This window comes from Hypanus sabinus, chromosome 15 (genome assembly GCF_030144855.1).
Source record: "Hypanus sabinus isolate sHypSab1 chromosome 15, sHypSab1.hap1, whole genome shotgun sequence".
Classification (NCBI taxonomy): Eukaryota; Metazoa; Chordata; class Chondrichthyes; order Myliobatiformes; family Dasyatidae; genus Hypanus; species Hypanus sabinus.
The window spans coordinates 46,500,464-46,522,910 of NC_082720.1; the positions used below are offsets into that span (position 1 = coordinate 46,500,464).

Consider the following 22,447-nt stretch of genomic DNA (forward strand, 5'->3'; position numbering starts at 1 on the left):
ACAGAAAACAAAATTTTCTGGAAATACTAAGCAGATCAGATAACACTGCGCTTTTCAGAGGAAATTTACTGGCCAAATATTTGCAGACACCCTATGAAATCTTTTTATGCATTGTTGGCAAATAAAATCAAACAATATTATCTCTAGTTTAGCAGTTGAGAAAAGTGGAGCTGGGCTACTTCAATGGCAGCTTGCAGACTAATTTTAGCCCTTCAGATTTACATTCTTTTCACTTTTGTTTATTCATTCTTGTTCTTGTTCCTCTTCTTGTTCAGCCTTGACCTAAACATGAACACGATCATATTTCCTTTATTTATATAACACCTAAATGAACGTGCTCTCCTATTTTGCATCTGTAGTATTGTCCTCCCGGAAAATATTTTGCTTTTAGTTTCTTCAGGGAATCATGTCTGTGCACGTGTGACTGTGAGTGTTTTTGGTTTGGTTGTATCTGACACTTTCTTTTGAGTAAGGTGCAAAATGTATTGCAGCTTCCCGATAAACAGTGGAAATAGGTTTTGACTATATTGTCTGAATGAAGGTAACTAGCAAAGCAGCCATAAGGAGAAACATCTGTTATGCAGCATATAGTTAGCAACTGGAATTCACTGTGTGGGTTGAGAGAGGTAGTGGCAATGTTGAAGGCAAATTCAGTTATAGTTTTCAAAAGGGAAATAGATAAATACTCATGCAGAGGAAGACTTCATGGGGAGAACAGGGGATAGAAACAAGCTAAATCACATTGCTGGCATGGGCTAAATGGACTTCCCCCACAGTGTAGGTATCATTGATCTTTGTTTATGTCACACCTATTATTAAATGGAATTGGAACGACAGACCCCAGGTGACACCAGTAAGAAAAGCAGATTCCTAATTAAGTAGATTGTGGATGTGTCCTCGAGGCATTCTATTTGTAATGCAATATGCTTTTAGTGACTTTGCACAGCAGCTGAAAATATTCTGGTGGCAATAATGATGCTGGTATTTTCACAGGCATCATCCAGAATATGCTCATTTAATTTTGGTCCCATGTTAAAATATATGCTTTCAACTATGCAAAACTCCTATTACCTCTAGCTTAAGTTACTCTTCAAAAATGAATTATCTGATATTCCTCATTTTGATTCATTACCAAATGTTTTATAATACTCCAGTCAAGCACCTTGTAAGATTTTGCAAATTTAAAGGCACTTAATCATATTTAATCATCCTATTATGCCATCATTCATGAAATACAATTGAAAACATGACATGTTGCTATTCAACTGTTTTGTAGAATGTAAGCAATTATTGATGAACCTTGGTGATGCCACCTGTACTTTAATAATAGAAGACACTGCGTGGATTTAATGTCAACCAAAGTGAAACATGAACCTGTAGCTGTCTACAGATACGGGTATGCAAATAGGTTGCTGTGCTTTCACCACCAAGAGAAGGTCTGCAGATGCTGGAAATCTGAGCAACACACACAAAATGCTGGAGGAACTCGGCAGGTCAGGTGGCATCTATGAAAAAGAGTATAGTGGACATTTCGGGCCAAGACCCTTCAGCGGAACCAGAAAAAAAAAGGATGAGGAGTCAGAGTTTAAAAGTGGGGGAGGGGAGGAAGAAACACAAGATGTCAGGTGAAACTGGGAGGGGTAGGGGTGAAATAAAGAGCTGGGAAGTTGATTAGTGAAAGAGATACAGGGCTGAAGAAGGAGAGGACAGAAAGACATGGAAGAATGAAGAAGAGGAGGAACACCAGAGGGAGGCAATGAGCAGGCAAGTAGATAATGTGAGAGAGGGTGGGGATTAGAGAAGGTTGGGGCCATTACTGGAATGGGTGGCCACTGGGAGATCCTGTTTTTCTGGTGATGGAGCATCAGTGCTCAGCAAAGCGGTCTCTCAATCTATGTCCTGACCATTCTAATTCCACTTCCCAATCCCGTTCTGACATGTCCATGCGTGTTGTGATGCAGCCACTCTCAGGTTAGAGGAGCAATACCATCTGGGTAGCCTCCAACCTGATGGCATGAACATCAATGCCCCCCTTCTCTATTCCTCATCTCCCTCTGGTGCTCCTCCCTCCTTTTCTTTCTTCTGTCCTCGCCTATTAGATTTCCCCTTCTCCAGCCCTGTATCTCTTTAACCAATCTCTTCTCAGCTCTTTACTCCACCCCTCCCAGTTTCACCTGTCACCTTGTGTTTCTTCCTCCCATTCCCCACCTTCCAACTCTGACTCCTCATCTTTTTTTCTCCGGTTCTGCTGAAGGGTCTAGGCCCTAAATGTCAACTGTACTCTTTTCCAAAGATGCTGCCTGGCCTGCTAAGTTCCTCCAGTATTTTATGTTGATGCACTTTCATGTAGCTTGAGTTAGTTGCCATTGAATATTCCCATTGAAAAACCCAGTGCCAGTATCAGAATGAAGCTAATTAACAATTGGCATATACTGTGGATTCCGGTTAATTGGGCTATCAGTTAATTGGGACAGCCTTTTATTTGGGACAACCCTTAAAGAACAAAACCTAAATTGAGAAAATAGCAGGGATTCCTTTTGTTTATTTTGGACACTAATTGGGGCAGGAGACAGTTGCCAAACAGTTTCTAACTAGCACCAGTCGTGAGCATTGCATAGTCATTAGACACCACATTCTGCTTAGAACGATCAGATTTTACATAGTGTCAGTTGCATGTGCTTGTGTTCAAAACACAGCGATGCTTATCACTAATAGCTGGAAAGAAATAAGCAATAAGGCATTTAGGAAATGTTTTGCTCACCACTGTTTCAAGCATTCAGGCTTGGAGATGCCAGAAATGGGCATGAGTGAAAATGAAATGATTTCAATACTGCATCAAGTTATTAATTGCAAAAAGTTTGACTGTATCAACAACCATCTTGTTACAAGGAAAATGAAGATTTGAAGGATGTAATTGTCTAAAGCATTAAATGATGGCAGTTCATGATCTGCACTAGGTGTCTGCCAATTTTGTTAATGTACAATCAAGCAAAAGAACGCAGCAGATAAATTCCTCTGGCAGTAATTATTAGGAATTTTATAGTTCTGTAGAGATATTGGTAGTGTTCTAATATTTTCTGTATTTCCCCTAAGTATATAAATTATTACTCAGTTGAACAATAGTTTGTCTTTTTTATAACTTTTAACCATTTCCATGAAGCTTCTGCTAATTGGAGCAGCTGCTTAATTGGGCCAAAATATACTGGTCCCAATGTGTCCCAATTAACAGCAATCCACTGTATATGTTTTTGAGTACATTTGGGGGGGGAAATGAAGAATAATAGGACATACAAAGGGTAAGAGTAAGTGGGCTAAGGAATGGCAAATGGTGTTTAATTCAGTTAAGTACAAAGTGTCCTAAAAATGGCATTACGGGTAGACATGCTGGTAAAGAAACCTTTTGGCACACTGGCTTGCATTATTCAAGGCATTGAGTTTAGAAGTTGGGATGTTATGTTGCAGAGGAAATATGCCATTAAGCTGGATGAAATTGAAATTGAGCAGATGAAATTTAGAAGAACATTGCCAGGGCTTGAGAAACAGATATGAAGAGAGGTTTAGCTAGCAGGGACAAGTTGAGCCAGTTAAGATGTATTAAATTATGAGGGGCATAGATTGCATAAATGTGCACATCCTTTTTTGCAAAGGGGAACCAAGAATGAGAGGACATAAGTTTAAGTGATAGGAGACCATTAGACATAGGAGCAGAATTAGGCCATCTGGTCCATCAAGTCTGCTCCACTAATGGTTGACTTATTTTCCCTCTCAACCTCATTCTCTTGCCTTTTCCCCTTTTCCCCCCACTATGGAAATATCCTCTCTACATCCACTCAAAATATCTTCAATATTCAGTAGGTTTCAATGAGATCCCCTTCTTTCTTCTGAACTCCAGTGATTACTGGCAAAAGCTATCAAACCTTTTCATTCCCAGGGTCATTTTCATAAGCCTCCTATGGTCCCCTGCAATGCCAACACATTATTTCTTAGATATGGAGCTGAAAAGTGTTCACAGTATTCCAGATGTGGCCTGACCAATGCCATTTAGAGCTTCAGCATTACATCCTTGCTTTTATATTTTAGCCCTCTTGACACTACTGCTAACATTGCATTTGGCTTCCTTATTACCAACCAACTCAGCCAGCAAGTTAACCTTTAAGGAATCCTGCACTAGGATTCCCAAAGTCCCTTTGCATATCCAATTTCTGAATTCGCTCACCATTTAGAAAACAGCCTATGCCTTTATTCCTTCTACCAAAGTGCATGACTATACACTTCCGTATCCTGCACCTCATGAGGGATTTAAAAGAAACCTGTGGGGAAACCTTTTCAACCGAAGAATGGTAACTATATGCAGTCAGATGCCAGAGGAAGTGGTTGAGGCAGATAAATTGATAACATTAAAGTTACTTAGGCAAGTGCATAGAAAGGAAAGATCTGGAAGGATATGGGTCAAATGCAGACAAATGGACTAGCTTAACTGGGAATCTTGGTACAAGACTACTGAAATGGATAATAGTGTTAAGGTTTTCTACTTCACATTAAGCCATGTAGATGCTACATATGGGTTTGTTAGGTCACATGAACGCTGAAAACTGGATGGTTGTGGATCACATGGATTGCAAATGGTGAGAGCCTTGCTTTGAATGTTATGAGATCCTACCCAAGCCTGCATGGACCAGAATCTGAAGCATCCATTAAACCATCGTGCTGTTCAGTCACCATGTAGACTGTATTGCACTGAGGCAAATCCCTGAGAAATGTAACTGATTATAAAATTGGTGGTTCCTTGGTAATTCAGATTTAAGTCTTGCTAGGACACTGTTCACACAGTGAAACTCAAAAATGAGGAGGTGCAGGTAGTAATTCAGAACTGTATCTACTGCACACCCAAGAAGAGTGTTAGGACCGTTTAAATATACTAACCCCTCACCACTGTGTTTAAAAAGCTTGGGACAGAGAAAACAGTTAACCTGATATGAGCAGCAGGAAAAGTGCTCCTTCATATTTTATTAAAGACATGCTAACAGCATACTCGGAAAATAAGAATTGGACCAGGCAGAGTCAATTTGGATTTGAGAAAAATTTCTCAAAGTCTTTTGGAACTTCTTTTGAGGTTGTAACAAGCTGTCTAGTTTTCAATCATTGAAAAATGATACATAAGAGATTACTAAACAAAATTAGCACCCAGTTTTGAGGATTATATAATGGCATCGACTGAAAACCGATAGTAGACACAAAATTTTCAAGTTTGCTTTCTCTAACTTGCAAGGTACCACAGGAATCAGTGGGCCCCAGAATGCTTACAATCTATATCAATGTTTTAAATAAAGTGATCAGGTGTAATTTGACTTAAGTTTGTTGAAGGTACAAAGGTAGGTAGAGTTAGTTGTAAAAAGGATGCAGAGAGGCTTTAGGGGATATAGGTAGGTGAACTGAATGGGCAAGGACATTGGTGATGGAATATTATGTGGAAAATTCTTTTTCACCACTGTACTGCACTTCACATCAAACAAGCTTCCTAATGGAATTAAATTAATCAGCAGGTCAAATGATTTAATCTAAACTGCCTTCACTCTGGAGTCAGTATCACCACAACATCACTTATCAAAGCAGGACCCATGTGGACAATGGCTCTGTGTGTGTTTGAAGGCCAAGCTCCAGGTCATTAATAACTTGTCACTAAGGCAACATGACAGACTGCAGCTTACATTTAATGCACACAAAATAAAGGTCTTCTTTCAAGATACTCTACTGTAAAACACTGCGTCAAAACTGCAATGTAAGAAGTCTACATCCACTCCAAATCTCCAAAGATCAAACGATGGGCATTAAGTATGATCAGAATGTGGTGAGATAAATAAAAAGTAATAATGATAAGAGTTAAAAACCTTGGTGATTATCTAAAGAAAATATCAAGGACAGTGACAGTAGGAAAGAATAATGTGTTGTGTTTAATGGAGTTAGAGTGGAAATCTGGAATGAAGACTGAGTATAAACAGATGCACAAAGATGCAATCTTAATAATCTACCGAAGTGGAGATCATTGTGGAGTTCAAATAATCTAGAAATATCTATTTTTAAATAGTGTTAGTTAACAAATCATTATTAGCTTGGTGTTCCCAGTGTGGCCTCCTGTATATCGGTGAAACCCAATGCAGATTGGGAGAATGCTTCGCTGAGCACCTATGCTCCATCTGCCAGAAAAAGTGGGATCTCCAAGTGGCTACCCACTTTATTTCCACTGACAATTCCCATTCTGAAATGTCAGTCCATGGTCTCTACTGTCATGATGTGGTCACACTCAGGTTGGAGGAGCAACACCTTGTATTTCATCTGGGAAGCCTCCAGCATGATGTATTGAACATTGAGTTCTTGAACTTCCAGTAATTTCACACCCCCTTCCCATTCCCATCCAATTTCCCTCTCTCACCTATCCCCTTACCTGTCTATCACCTTCCTCTGGTTCTCCTCCCCCTTTTCATTCTTCCTTGGCCTTCTGTCCTCTCCTATCAGATTCCCCCTTCTCCTGTCCTGTATCTCTTTCACCAATCAACTCCCCAGCTCTTTACTTCACAGGTCCCTCCTTCCAGTTTCACCTATCACCTTCCTCCTCTCCCCCCCCCCCTTCTTATTCTGACTCTTCATCATCTTTTTCCAGTCCTGATAAAGGGTCTCAGCCTGAAACACTGACTGTACTCTTTTCCATAGATGATTCCTGGCCTGCTGAGTTCCTCCAGCATTTTGGGTGTGTTGCTTGGATTTCCAGCATCTGCAGATTTTCTCTTCTTTACTATTAGCCTTTTGTTAAGTATTACCTAAATAGTTTGGTGTACAGGTTACAATATTTGACAGTTATCAAGCAATATGTGGTTGTTGAAACAATATTTACAGAGCATGTCCTGAGGCCGAATGCTCTGGAGGTCAATCTGAAGAAATGACAGATGGAATCATCAATGTCTGAATGGGATATTGCAGTGAGATCAAGTCAAGTTCGTGGTGAAGAATTTACTGAACAAAGAGACCAAGAATCAAGTACATTTGTTGTTAATTGAAGTTACAATTCAAATTGATGTAAACTGTTAACTAGTTGTATAATTTTATGCATGTAAATATTTGATGATTTGTATGACTTTATTATCTTTCTTTCAAGGGGAGGCAACGTAGTGTAATAAAATTTACCTTTCTGAACTGTATGTACAATTATTATGACACAATGTTGGACAAGTCACAATCATTGATTGTGTTACCCTTGATAAAAGATATTTTGTTAATAGCTTTAGCTCTGTTATTTCCTAGATAGAACAGAAACACAAAACTGTTTCTACACAGTATGTAGATGAAATGAATGTTTTTATTGTGATATTTCCTGTTAACCAAAGGATGTGTTGGCATAGAGTAGATGGAGATCAAGTGTAACTATTTCTATTATAATCCCTAATTTGTAAATTAAATTGGATAATCTTAATTTTTTTAAATAAAGTACTGTTTTAAAGCACAGTGGCAGAACTCCAACAATTAGCTCTGATACGTCAAGTGATGATTATTGGAAAGTCAGCCAGCACTTTGCTCTGCTGGCTCCACCTTGGGACCATTTCATTTTCCAGCAATATCACAAGTACCTGTTCATACAAATTTCTTGGGAGTTACATAATTTATTGAAACATATTCCCAACCCTTTTTTTAAAGAGAAAATTTGCTTCTTTCCTATTGTTAACACTATAAGATAACACCACAACATTTGTTTTGTGGCAATCTTTATTTGAAAATCATTTCATATAACAAGCAATGTATTTCTCCCTAGAAATACCTCTTTGGTTTTGTTTTTGAAACAGGAAGAGCCAGGGAAGAATGCCACACTATCAGACAAAACTAGAATCAAACAAAAAATGTTAGGAGAGGTACCCTTTACTCCAGATAGCTCAGAAACATTGCATGAAGACGTATTGGATGACCAAATATCTCATCACGGAAAGATCCCACATTGCAATCTGCCCAGCAGAGACATCGCACTTCCAATGGTGAGTAAGTTCATAAATAATCTTTACTTGTTTTTCCCAGTAAGCCATTCCAGCAATAAATAATAAATAGATCCAAGCATGTCTTTTAATCTGATAAGTACAGGTCTTATAAGCAGGTTAAGGAAATATTATTCGCTATATTTCATCCTCATCCTGGAAAAACAGAACAGGATGTTCAGGAAATAAGACTGAAAAGGTTTGCAGCACCTCTGATTCAGTCACGTGGCCCAGCATCAGTAATGTTGTTTGATTTGTTACTGCCAGTCTACAGCTACAGATCTGGTACCAGATTTTAAGAGCTAATTTTATTAGAGCTAGAGATCTGGCAAAAGTGGAATGGCCAATCCTACATTACAGGCACTTGAGGTCACACTGTATGATGCTATTTAAAACCATTCTCAATCAGGAAAATGTATTGTCTATCCTGATAGAAGAAAAATGTACAGAATACCAAAAGCATTATGGTTGACAAAGAATATAGAGAGGTAAATCTAAAGAAAGTAGAAAATATTCTACCTAGTTAAGGTTGCTACTTTACATGAGAAAGGCAAATACTGCTTCCCATCAAAGCAAACAGTAAACAGCTATAAGAATACCTAAATAACGTAAGGAAAGCAATGCACTATTTTGATGGTAATGGCAAAAGAAAACTTCAGCCAAGTCGCAAGTTAAGAGACCATTAAAAGCACTAGAAGCATACTAACATGCACATTAGATACAATAAATTTATTGCATTAGACTAAAACCAAATGCATTTTCAGCTTGAGATAATCCAGACCAACTGGGAAATCCAGTCACATAATGTAACTAGGATCAAAGGACTGTGGTCATATATATCTGTACCGTAGATTTGAACTGAATGTCATGTTGAAACAGAGCTGCTAAAGTCTGCTTTCTATCAAGCAATAACCTGATAAATGATATTTTCATGAGAGTGTTTTTCTATTGCACAACATTATTAATATTATAACAGGTAATGTTATTGCTTCAGCTTGATATAGTAAGGTAGAAAATTGGTGCAGCTCTGATTCAGGAAATAACAGTAATCAAGTGGAAGGGGTAACCTTTTAAAAGTTTACTAGGCTTGAAGATGGTTTTCGTATATTAGTTCAAAGGTTCATTCGATTGTCAAAGTATACATGTATGATACAACTCTGATACTTGTCTTCTCCAGATAGCCATGAAATACAGGAAGACCATACACCAGCTCCCCCGCATGAAAAATAAAAATAAATGAAACTCGCAGACCCCCAAAATTCCACACCCTTCCTCTGCAGAAAAAACACCAACAATAGCAACAAATCTCTACTCCTCTCCCCGCAGAAAAGAACAGCAACAATAACTATCCCTGACCCCCCCCCCCCCCCCATCAGCAGATAATAAGCTGCGAGCGAGGAAGCTTGCATCTGTGGTTCCAAGGGGATAAATTAGAATGACCAAACTATCAGCTTGACATTTATCTTTGGATGTGGCTCGCTGAAATTGTAAGACTTCATTTAGGCATTACATAAGGCATTTGGACTCATCTAAAACCCAGTAACTTCAATACAGGCAATAGATCTTCCAGACTAATTCTGGAAGATTATGCAAAAATACTTTCAACTCAGCAGTTAAGAGGGAACATCCTGAAAGCAAAATTAGTTTTTTATAATGGATACTGCAGATGGCTTCTTGCTTATCACATGAGGAGCAACTGATAGTTCTGGGCTTTTCCTCACTGGAATTTAGAAGAATGAGTAGGGATCTCTCCGAAACCTATCGAATGTTGAAAGGCCTAGATGAAGTGGATGTGGAGGGGGTAGTTCCTATGGTGGAGGGAGTCTAGAACCAGAGAACACAGCCTCAAAATGGAGGGACATCTATTTAGAATGCAGATGACGAGGCATTTCTTCAGCCAGACGGTGGTGAACATGTGGAATTCTTTGCCAAGGACAGCTATGGAGGGCAGATCATTAAGGCAGAGGTTGGTAGGTTCTTGATTAATTAAGGCGTGAAAGATTACAGAGAGAAGGTAGGAGAATGGGGTTGAGAGGAAAATGGATCAGCCATGATGAAATGGCAGATCAGACTTGTTGGGCCAAATGGCCTAATTCTGCTCCTATGTCATATACTTGGGCTATCATAATATGGAATAAGACTGATGGACTATCTGCTCTTTTCCTGACCATCAAATTTGATTGTTTTTAATAAGAAAGGATTTTATCATTACAGTAAGTGACCTCCTTCCACACTGCCGTGTTGCCTTACGAAAGCAAAAACTCTTCCAAGCATTGCTGTGAGTCTTCATTTTAAGGCAGGCCACTGTGCCATCACTTTAACCCAGAAGGATGTGGTTTTGGGGCAATCAGGTTTAATCTCTGCATTCTTGGATTATGATAGTTTACTATTTATTTTTAAATTCATATCAGATACAATTATTTTTGTTACATTAGACTAAAAATAAATACATTTTTGGTTTGAAATATCCGGACTAGTCAGAGAACTCTATAGTCCAGCTACATAATGCAACTAAGATCCGAAGGACTGTAATTGTGTATGGTGCCTGTACAGATTTGCCTTGCAAAGTGGCTTAATCATGAACCTCACAAAGAAAAACAGAACTCCAAAGATAGCAAGGGAAGTCAGCAAGAGAAATAGTAACAAGAGCCTGCAATCTTAACCCCACCGTCATTCAAGTTAGCACCTGCCTTAAACTACTGCAGATTCTTTGGGACCTGGTTTGAATTCTAATTAGATAACTAGAGCAGGAAACCACAATGTCACAGTTTACTGCTAAGTCAACTCAGCAGTAAAGTTGCATGTGAGTTTGGAATGACCAAAAAGGTTTTAAAAAAGACTTTTTATGTTTATCATGCCAAAGATAAAAGATAGTTAAAAATAACTTAGACATTTCTCCCAACACTATCGCCATCCGTCTCCCACTCACCAACTATCTGTCTTAGTGATACCACAGCAGGAAATGCATCTGCAATTAAAATGCAGGCCAATGAACTACCATGTGTCAAGTCTTGGAACAGTATTACCAACAGTAATTAGGCTCTGCTACAGTAAAGATAGCAAACTGTATAGAAAGTTAAAAACTCTGAAAATGAACAATCCCAAACCCCTGTCTGACACCATATGGGTTTTGATAGTCCACAGAACCAAAATGTTCACAATACTGCCCTAAGTAAGCTGTAAGTACAGAAAATCAAAAACAATTGAGCCGAATTCTATTGGGAATAAAAAGCCAACATAAAGAGCACTTAAGTTATGCAAACAAAGCGCTATTTTGAAGCTGTGTAAATGAACAGAGAGCAGGTGATGGGAAGTGTTTCATATCTTTATTTTCCACTTGCACTGATTCCTACGTCAAATAACGCTGCGTTTCCACTTGAAATATTAAGTGAATTTGTGTTTGACCACTTGGAATATAACAAAAAATTATATTAAACAGCTGGTGGAGATACCTGTTCAAGACAAGCATGAGAGCAGGGTACAAATATATTCTTAGATCAAAACAGAAGCTTCAACTTCAATATTTATAGCATAAGACCATAAGACTTAGGAGCAGAATGGGCCATTTGGCCCATCGAGTCTGCTCTGCCATTCCATCATGGCTGATTGATTATCCTTCTCAACCCTACTTTCCTGCCTTCTCCCTGTGACCTTTGATGCCCTGAAAAATCAAGAACCTATCAACCTTAAATATACTGTACACAATGACTTGACTAGCACAGACATCTGTGGTAAATGTTTCCTCATCCCTATTCTGTGGATGTCCCTCAATTTTCCCCATTCTTCTAAACTCCGGTGATACATCAAATACTCCTCATATGTTAACCTTTCATTTGTGTGATCATTCTTGTAAATGTCCTCTGGACTCTCTCAGTTCCCAGTATATCCTTTCTTAGATAAGCAGCCCCTAAACTGCTCACAATACTCCAAGTGCAGTCTGACAAATGCCTTATAAAGCCTCAGCATTACAATCTTGCTTTTATATTCTCGAAATGAATACTAACATTGGATTTGCCTTCCTTACCACCGACTGAACTTGCAAGTTAACCATTAGGGAAACCTGCACATGGATTCCCAATTCCCTCCGAACCTCTGATTTTTGAATTTTCTCCCAACTTACAAAATAGTCCACACTTTTATTTTACTTCCTTACAGTATAAGCACAAACCTATATTATATTCCATATCTTTACCCGTTCCCTCAATCTGTCTAAGTCCTTATGCAGATTCCCTGCTTCCTCAGCACTACCTGTCCCTCCACCTATCTTTGTATCATCTGCCAACAAAGCCATCTATTCCTTCATCCAAATCATTGACATACAACATGAAAAGAAGCGGCCTCGGGACCTACCTCTGTGACATACCACTAGTCACCAGCCGCCAAACAGAAAAGGCCCCCTTTATTCTCACTCTTTGCCTCCTGCCAGTCAGCCAATCTTCTATCCATTCTAGCACCTTTCCCATTATACAACAGGCTCTTATTTTGTTAAGCAGCCTCATGTGTAGCACCTTGTCAGAAGCCTTCTGAAAATCCAAATAAACATCATTCACTGAATCACCTTTCACTGTTATTTCCTCAAATAATTCAAACAGATTTGATGGGTAAAATTTCCCCTTTAGAAAACCATGCTGACTGTGGCCTATTTAATCATGTGCCTGCAAGTATCCCAAAACCTCATCCTTAATAATCAACTTCAACATCTTTCCAACCATCTTTCCAGTCAGGCTAACTGGCCTATAATTTTTTCTTCCTCCCTCCCTTCGTAAAGAGTGGAGTGACATTTGCAATTTTCCAGTCATCAGGAACCATGCAATAACCCAGTGATTCTTGAAAGATCATCAATATTGCCTCCACAATCTCTTCAGCTACCTCTTTCAGAACCAGGGGTATAGTCTATCTGGTCCAGATACTTTCAGACTTTACAGATTCTCAAGCGCCTTCTCCTTAGTAATAGCAATGTCCCCTGACAATCTCACATTTTTGGCATTCTCCTAGTACCTTCCACAGTGAAGATTGATGCAAGATACTTCTTTGCCCCCATTCAGCAGGAAGATGATATAGTTTAATATGTGGATAAAGAGTTGGTGTAGGAGGGAAAATGTCAGATTTTTGGATGATTGGGCACTCTTCCAGGGAACATGGGACCTGTACAGAAGAGATGGTTTACACGTGAACTGGAAGGGAACTAATATCCTGGGGGGGGGGGGAGGATTGCAGGGAGATGAGTGCCAGAACAGATAGTGGAGAGGCTGTGGAGACAGACGTTGTTAAGACCTCAGACAAAGTCAAGAATCAAAAGATTGAGGATTCTGGGACTAATGTACTGAGCTGCGTACATTTCAATGCAAGAAGTATTGCAGGAAAGGCAGATGAGCTCAGAGCATGGATCAACACATGGAATTATGACATTGTGGCCTTTACTGAGACTTGGTTGCAGGAGGGGCAGGACTGGCAGCTCATTATTTCCAGGGTTCTGTTGTTTTAGATTAAAGAGGAAAGAGTGGTACTACTCAGGGAAATTATCACAGCAATGCTCAGTCAGGACATACTGGAGAACTTAGCTAGTGAGGTTTTATGAGTGGAAATGAAGTAAAAGAGAGGTATAGACACATTAATGGGATTATATTATAGACCACCTAACAGTCCACAGGATTTAGCAGAACAAATCTGTAGAGATATTGCAGACTGTTGCATGAAACATAAGATTGTTATAGATGGGCTTTTTTTAACTTTCCACATATTGACCTGGAACTCCTGTACTGCAAAAGGACTAGATAGGACAGAGTTTGTCAAACGTGTTCAGGAATGTTTACTTAATCAGTACATAGACGTCCCAAAGAGAGAGAGTGTGCTACTTGATCTCCTAATAAGGAATGAGGCAAAGCAGGTGACAGAAATTTGTGTAGGGGAATGCTTTGCATCTAGTTTCAAGGTAATTAGGGAAAAGGATACGTCCGGTTCTCAGGTTGAGATTCTAAATTGGAGAAAGGTCAATTTTGATGGTATCAGAAAGGATCTGGCAAGTGTGGACTGGGACAGGCTGTTTACTGGCAAAGGTGTACTTGGTAAGTGGGAGACCTTCAAAAGAGAAATTTTGAGAGTAAAAAACTTGTGTCTGTTAGAATAAAAGCCAAAGATAACAGGTTTAGAGAACCTTGGTTCTCAAAAGACATTGAGGCCCTAGTTAAGAAAAAAAAGGAGGTGCATAGCAGGTTTGGGGAGGTAGGAACAAATGAGATATTTATGGAGTATAAGAAATGCAAGAGAACACTTAAGAAAGAAATCTGGAGGGCTTAAGGAAGGCATGAGTTTGCCCTAGCAGACAAGGTGAGGGAGAATGCCTAGGGATTCTACAGATACGGTAAGAACAAAATGATTGCAAGGGTCAAAACATCAGAATGGTAATCTGTGCACAGAGCCAAACGAGATGGTGGAGATCTTAACTGGACTTTTTGCATCTGTATTTACTCGGGAGATGGGCACAGAGTCTATAGAAGTGAGGCAAAGCAGCAGTGAGGTCATGGATCCTACAGTTTACAGAGGAGGAAGTATTTGCTGTCTTGAAGCAAAATATGGTGAATAAATCCCCAAGTTCTAACAATGAGTTCCCTTGGACCCAGTGGGAGGCAAATGCAGAAATTGCCAGGGCCCTAGCAGAGATATTTAAATCATCATTAGTGACAGGTGAGGTTCTGGAGGATTGGAGGATAGCTAATGTTGTTCCACTGTTTAAGAAAGGCTGTAAAAATAAACCAGGAAATTACAAGCCGATGAGCCTAAACATCAGTGGTGGGAAAGCTATTGGAGGGTATTCTAAGGGACTGAATAGATTAGTATTTCAACAGGTGTGGACTGATCAGGGATAGTCAGCATGGCATTGTGCATGGTAGGTCATGTCTAACCAATCTTATAGAGTTTTTTGAGTATGTTAACAGAAAAAAGACAGTAGACGTTGTCTACATGGAGTACAGCAAGGTATTTAACGAGTTCCAGTATCGGAGGTTGGTCAAGAAGGCTCAGTCACTTGGCTTTCAAAATGAGATAGTAAATAGGATAAGACATTGGCTATGTGGGAGAAGACAGAGGCTGGTAGCTTTTAGTTAACTCTCTGACTGGATGCCTGTGTCTAGTGGAGTGCCATAGGGATCGGTGCTGGGTCTATTGTTGTTTGTCATCTATATCAATGATCTGAATGATAATGCGGTTAACTAGATTAGCATATTTGTAGATGACACCAACATTGGGGATGTTGTGGACAGTGAGGAAGACTATCAAAGCTTGCAACAGGATCTGGACCAGCAGGAAGAATGGGCTGAAAAATGGCAGATGGAATTTTACACAGAGAAGTGTGACGTGTTACATTTTAGGACCAACCAGAGTAGGTCTTGCACAGTGAACGGTAGGGCTTTGAGGAGTGCAGTAGAACAATGGGATCTGAGAATACAAGAATATAATTCATTAAAAGTGGCCTCAAAGGTAGATAGGATTGTAAAGCTTTGATACATTGTCTTTCATAAATCAAAGTATTGTGTCCAAAAAACGTGATGGTATGTTGAAGTTGTATAAGACTTTGGTGAGGCGTAATTTGGAGTATTGTGAGCAGTTTTGGTCACCTACCTACAGAAAAGATGTAAATAAGATTGAAAGAGTACCAGTAGCAAGAAAATTTATAAGGAAATTGTCAGGACTGGAGAACTTGAGTTACAAGGAAAAATTGAATAGGTTAGAACTTTATTTCCTAGAACATAGAAGACTGAGGGGAGATTTGCTAGAGGTATACAAAATTAGGAGGGGTATAGATAGGGTAAATTCCACCTGAGGGAAACTTCTTTACTCGGAGGATCATGAGAATGTGGAACGGGCTGCCAGCACAAGTGGTGCATGTAAGCTTGATGGGACAAGGCAATTTCAATGGTTTGGCACTGTCTCGATGGGCCATGGGGCCTGTTTCTGTGCTGTACTTTTCTATGACTCTATGGCTCATTTTTACCTCTCCAGCATTATTGAGGCAATTGCCTCATCCTTCCTTTAAAATACTTATTCACCTTTGGAATGTATCTTTCCTCTGCCATCTGAATTTCCCCCAGATACACCAGCCATTGCTGTTCTGCTGTCATCCTTGAAGTCTTCCCTTCTAATGAACTTTGGCCAACTACTCTCTCATGCCTCTGTAATTTCCTTTCCCCACTGTAATACTGATACATCCAATTTTAGCTTCTCCTTCTCAAACTGCAGGGTGAAATCTGTCATATTACAATCACAGACTCCTAAGGGTTCCTTTACTTTAAGCTTCCAAATCAAATATGTGTCATTCTAGGCATCCATTAGTCTCATGAAACCATGGATTTGCGCCTTGGAAGGTTTCCAGGGTGCAGGCCTGGGCAGGGTTGTATGAGAGACTGGCAGATGCCCAAGCTGCAAGCCTTCCCCTCTCCACACCACCGATATTGTCCAAGGGAAGGGCACTAGGACCCAAGCAGCTTGACACCAGTGTCGTCACAGAGCAATGTGTTGGTAAATGCTTTGCTCAAGGACACAAACACGCTGCCTCAGCTGAGGCTCGAACCAGTGACCTTCAGATCACTAGACCGATGCCTTATCCACTAGGCCACGCACCAACACAATATGTGTGTCATTACATAAAATGTAATCCAGAATTGCCATTTCCCTAGTGTGTTCAACCATAAGATACTCTGAAAGGCCATCTCATAGGCATTCTACAAATTCCCTCTCTTGGGAACCAGCACCAACCAGATTTTCCCAATTTATCTGCATATTGAAACCCCATGATTATTACAACATTGACCACTTACATGCCTTTTCTATCTCCCTTTGTAACTTGTATCCCACATCCTGCCTACTGTTCAGAGGCCTATATATAACTCCAATTGTCAGTGCGAGCAGCGGAGCGGGAGTAAGGAGTGCTCGTGATCGACAGACGACTGGAGATCAGAGGATCAGCCATTGTAGGTAGGCCGAGACCCTCGGACCTACCTGGAGAATACCTGAGGAGGAAGGTAAAGCTGCGCAAGCGCGGGTGACGTCAGCAACAAACGCGGGCTTTAAAAAGCGACCCACTTTCAGGTGCGGGCAGCGGAGTGCTGGGCTTTGGCTCAGTGGGCTTCGGCGCAAGAGGACTTCGGCAAGAAGCCTGTTTTCCATTTATTCTGACTAATCTAGGATCAGGTAATGGGGGAGACAGTTAGAGCAGTGGTGTACTCCGTATACAGTATGTGGGAGGTCAGGGTCAAATCAGTTCCTGATGACCACACCTGCAAAAGGTGCATCCAGCTGCAGCTCCTATCAGACCGAGTTAGGGAATTGGAGCAGGAGCTGGATGAACTACGGATCATTCGGGAGGCAGAGGCAGAGATAGATAAGAGTTATCGGGAGGCAGTCACACCGAAAAGACAGGAGGTCGGCAAATGGGTGACAGACAAGAGAGGCAGGGGGAGCAGACAGAGAGAGCAGAGCACCCCTGTGGCCGTTCCCTTCAACAATAAGTATATCGTTTTGGATACTGTTGGTGGGGATGACCTACCAGGAACAAGCTGCAGTGGTCCTGTCTCTGGCACTGAGGTTGGGCCCTCGACTAGGAAGGGGAGGAGGGAAGAGAAGAGAGCAGTATTGATAGGGGATTCTATAGTCAGGGGGCGGATAGGAGATTTTGTGGGGAAGATCGGGAGTCTCGGATAGTATGTTGCTTCCCTGGTGCCGGGGTCTGAGACATCTCAGATCGGGTGCAGGTTATTCTCGAGAGGGAGGACAAGAATCCAGATGTTGTGGTCCATGTAGGGACCAATGCCGTGGGTAGGATGAGTGAGGGGGTGCTGCATAGGGAGTTCAGGGAGTTAGGTGCAAAGCTGAAGAGCAGGACCTCCAGGGTAACAATCTCAGGATTGCTACCTGTGCCACGTGCGAGTGAGGCAAGGAACAGAAGGATTATAAAGATTAAGACGTGGCTGAGAGGATGGTGCAGGAGGGAGGGCTTCAGGTTTGTAGATAATTGGGCTTTGTTCCAGGGAAGGTGGGATCTGTTCCGAAGGGACGGTTTACACCTGAACTGGAGCGGTACTAACATCCTTGCAGGGAAGTTTGCTCGTGCTTCTTGGGGGGGGGGGGGGTTAAACTAAATTTGCAGGGGGCGGGGATCCAGAATGTGAGGGAGGATAGCGAGAGGAAGAATGAAGGACAGGTGGGGACTACACGGTTCCGGAATATTAAGTGTGTAGTAGAGGAAGGTGGGGCGGAACAAGTGATAATGAGGACTCATGAACAGAGGGATGGTCTGACAGAACATGGAGTTAAATGTGTTGAAAGAATAAGTAAACTTAGGAAGGACAACAAAATTCTAGGGGCATATAGCCTGATGGGAGTTCGGGGAGCTGGGTTAAACACAATAGGCAACAATTCAAACAGAGAGAGGAGAAATGGGTTAAAAATTCTATATCTGAATGCACAAAGTGTCAGAAATAAGGCAGATGAGCTTGAAGCCCAGGTGCGAATGGGTAACTATGATGTTGTTGGGATAACGAAGACATGGCTGCAGGGAGATCAGACCTGGGAAATGAATGTACAAGGGTATACGTGCTATCGTAGGGACAGAAATGTGGGCAGAGGGAGTGGGGTGGCCCTGTTGGTGAGGAATGAGATTCAGTCCTTTGCAAGGGGAGGACATAGGGTCAGGAGAAGCAGAGTCTGTGTGGATAGAACTGAGGAACAGTAAGGGCAAAAGGACCCAAATGGGTGTTGTCTACAGGCCACCAAACAGTAGTGTGGATATTGGGTGCAAGTTGAATAGGGAGTTAACATTGGCATGTGGCAAAGGTAATGTCGCAGTAGTTATGGGGGATTTCAACATGCAGGTGAACTGGGAGAATCAGGTTGGTGCTGGACCACAGGATAGGGAGTTTGTAGAGTGCCTACGGGATGTATTCTTGGAACAGCTTGTACGAGAGCCGACCAGGTACAAGGCTATTCTGGATTTAGTGTTATGTAATGAACAGGATTTGATAAGCGATCTCGCAGTAAAGGAGCCATTAGGAGGTAGTGATCACAATATTAAGCTTTTATCTGCAATTTGAGAAGGATAAGGGCAGCTCGGAGGTGTCAGTGTTGCAGATGAACAGGGGAAGCTATGGAGCCATGAGGGAGGAGCTGGCCAAAGTTGACTGGACGGATAGCCTAGCAGAAAAGACAGTGGAACAGCAATGGCAGGTATTCTTGGGAATAATGCACAAGGTGCAAAATCAGTTCATCCCCCAGAGAAGGAAGGATTCAAAGGGGGGAAAGGGGCCACAGTGGTTGACAAAGGAAGTCAGAGATTGCATAGGATTAAAAAAAAGGAAATATGACAGAGGTAAGGTGAGTGGGAGGACAGATGATTGGGAAGTTTTTAAGGAACAACAGAACTTAACTAAAAAGACAATACGGGGAGAAAAAATGAGGTACGAATGCAAGCTAGCCAGGAATATACAGGAAGATAGCAAAAGCTTTTTTAGGTATGTGAAGAGAAAGAAGATAGTTAAGAACAATGTTGGGCCCTTGAAGAATGAAGTGGGTGAAATTATTATGGGAAACAGAGAAATGGCAGGAGAATTTAATGAGTACTTTAGATCTGTTTTCACTAAGGAAGACACAAGCAATCTCCCAGATGTATGGATGGGCCAAGGACATAGGGTAACAGAGGAAATGAAACAGATTGACATTTGGAAGGAAATGGTGATGAGAAGACTGATGGGTCTGAAGGCTGACAAAACCCCAGGTCCAAATGGTCTGCATCCTAGGGTACTAAAGGAGGTGGCCCTGGAAATTACGGATGCATTGGTAATCATTTTCCAATGTTCCTTAGATTCAGGATCAGTTCCTGAGGATTGGAGAATGGCTAATGTTATCCCACTTTTTAAGAAAGGAGGGAGGGAGAAAACAGAGAACTATGAACCTGTCAGCCTGACATCGGTGGTGGGGAAGATGCTAGAGTCCATTATTAAGGATGAAATAGTGGCATATCTAGATAGCAGTGATAGGATTGAGCCGAGCCAGCATGGATTTACCAAGGGCAAATCATGCTTGACTAATCTGTTGGAGTTTTTCGAGGATGTAACCAGTAAGTTAAATGGGGGAGATCCAGTGAATGTAGTGTACCTCGATTTTCAGAAGGCATTTGATAAGGTCCCACATAGAAGATTGGTGGGTAAAACCAAAGCTCAGGACATCGGGGAGAAGGCATTGACATGGATAGAAAACTGGTTGGCAGATAGAAAGCAAAGGGTAGCGGTGAATGGGTGTTTCTCAGAATGGCAGGTGGTGATTGGTGGGGTGCCATAGGGCTCGGTATTGGGACCACAGCTGTTTAGCATTTATGTTAACGATTTGGATGAAGGCATAGAAAATAACATCAGCAAATTTGCTGATGATACTAAGCTGGGTGGCAGTGTGACATGTGATGAGGATGTTAGGAGAATTCAGGGTGACTTGGATAGGCTGGATGAGTGGGCAGATAATTGGCAGATGGTGTTTAATGTGAATAAGTGTGAGGTTATCCACTTTGGGAGTAAGAACAGGAAGGCAGGTTATTATCTGAACGGTGTAGAGTTAGATAAGGGAGAAATACAAAGAGATCTAGGAGTCCTTGTTCATCAGTCACTGAAGGTGAATGAGCAAGTGCAGCAGGCAGTAAAGAAGGCTAATGGAATGTTGGCCTTTATTACAAAGGGAATTGAGTACAAGAGCAAGGAAATCCTCTTGCATTTGTACAGAGCCCTGGTGAGACCACACCTGGAGTATTGTGTACAGTTTTGGTCTCCAGGGTTAAGGAAGGACATCCTGGCTGTAGAAGAAGTGCAGCATAGATTCACGAGGTTAATTCCTGGGATGTCTGGACTGTCTTACGCAGAGAGGTTAGAGAGACTGGGCTTGTACACACTGGAATTAAGGAGATTGAGAGGGGATCTGATTGAAACATATAAGATTATTAAGGGATTGGACAAGATAGAGGCAGGAAATATGTTCCAGATGCTGGGAGAGTCCAGTACCAGAGGGCATGGTTTGAGAATAAGGGGTAGGTCATTTAGGACAGAGATAAGGAAAAACTTCTTCTCCCAGAGAGTTGTGGGGGTCTGGAATGCACTGCCTCGGAAGGTAGTGGAGGCCAATTCTCTGGATGCTTTCAAGAAGGAGCTAGATAGGTATCTTATGGATAGGGGAATCAAGGGATATGGGGACAAGGCAGAAACCGGGTATTGATAGTAATTGATCAGCCATGATCTCAAAATGGCGGTGCTGGCTCGAAGGGCCGAATGGTCTACTTCTGCACCTATTGTCTATTGTCTTTGTACTGTTGTATTTTCTTAAGTCTCCCCACAAGGATTCTACATCTTTCACTCCTATGTCACCTCTTTCTAAGGATTCGATTTCAATTTTTACCAGTAGAGCCACTCCCACCCCCTCTGCTTTCATGAGCTTGTCCTTTCAATACATCCTTGGATGTTAGGCCCCTTCTTTCAGCCATGACTTGGAGAAGCCCACAACATTATACCTGTCTATCTCTAACTGCTCTACAAGATCACCTACCCTTTCTGTATACTGTGTGCATTCAAACACCTTCAGTCTTGTTTTCACTTTAACTCATCCCACTGACTGCAATTTTGCCCTGTCATCTCCCTGTCCTTCCTCACAGTCTCTCTACACACTGCATCCACATGCATATCAACTGACCCAACCTCAGCCCTATCGCTCTGTTCCAATATACCTGCAAATTAGTTTGAACCCTCCCCAACTGCTCGAGCAAACCTGCCCACAGGGATATTGGTCCCACTCAGGTTCAGGTGTGACCCATCCTTCTTGTTGAGTTCACACCTTCCCCAGAAGAGATCCCAATGACCCTGCCCCTTGCACCAATTCTTCAGCCACACATTCACCTGCCAAATAGTCCTATTCTTACCTCAAATGGCACATGGCACAGGCAGCAATCCAGAGATTACTACCATGGAGGTTTCAAATCAAAACGAAGATCTCTCAGCTTTGAGAACACCTCAGTCAGGAAAATTGACCTACTCAGTCACCAGATGTCATGTTTCAGCAGTTTAACACCCATGATAGTCATGAGTATATGCAGGGCACAGCATAAAGTGGGACAGAGAAAAGGAAAAATCTCCCAGTGTGAGCTGTTATATCAAGATGATCGCAAGCCCTCAACCTCAGTTTAAAACATTTCGCCACAGAATATGGTTTGTTTCATTTATCGAAATTCCTTGCGAGGGCTTCTACACAGCCTGTTGCAAAGGTAGTTTGTAGCCACTCTTCTCAAAAGATTCTTAATGTCTTACTCAATGCAACCTACTGATTTCAATGAGCAGTAGCTGGGGATTTCCACAGCCAAAGTGATTGTCACCACTACATGTTCTCTGGCAACAAACACTGTAATATAACCA

At 41.4% G+C, this 22,447-nt stretch overlaps 2 protein-coding genes across 2 annotated transcripts in view; one reads left to right on the forward strand and one right to left on the reverse strand.

Moving 5' to 3' along the window:
* LOC132405466 (uncharacterized) overlaps positions 1-22,447 on the forward strand; it is an 87,372-nt gene that overhangs the window by 57,177 nt on the left and 7,748 nt on the right. The window contains exon 2 of the mRNA XM_059990297.1: positions 7,833-8,018. Coding sequence (XP_059846280.1) covers positions 7,833-8,018 — 186 coding nt within the window. The remainder of the gene's footprint in view (positions 1-7,832; positions 8,019-22,447) is intronic.
* LOC132405464 (prostate androgen-regulated mucin-like protein 1 homolog) overlaps positions 1-22,447 on the reverse strand; it is a 50,533-nt gene that overhangs the window by 7,080 nt on the left and 21,006 nt on the right. The window lies entirely within an intron of this gene.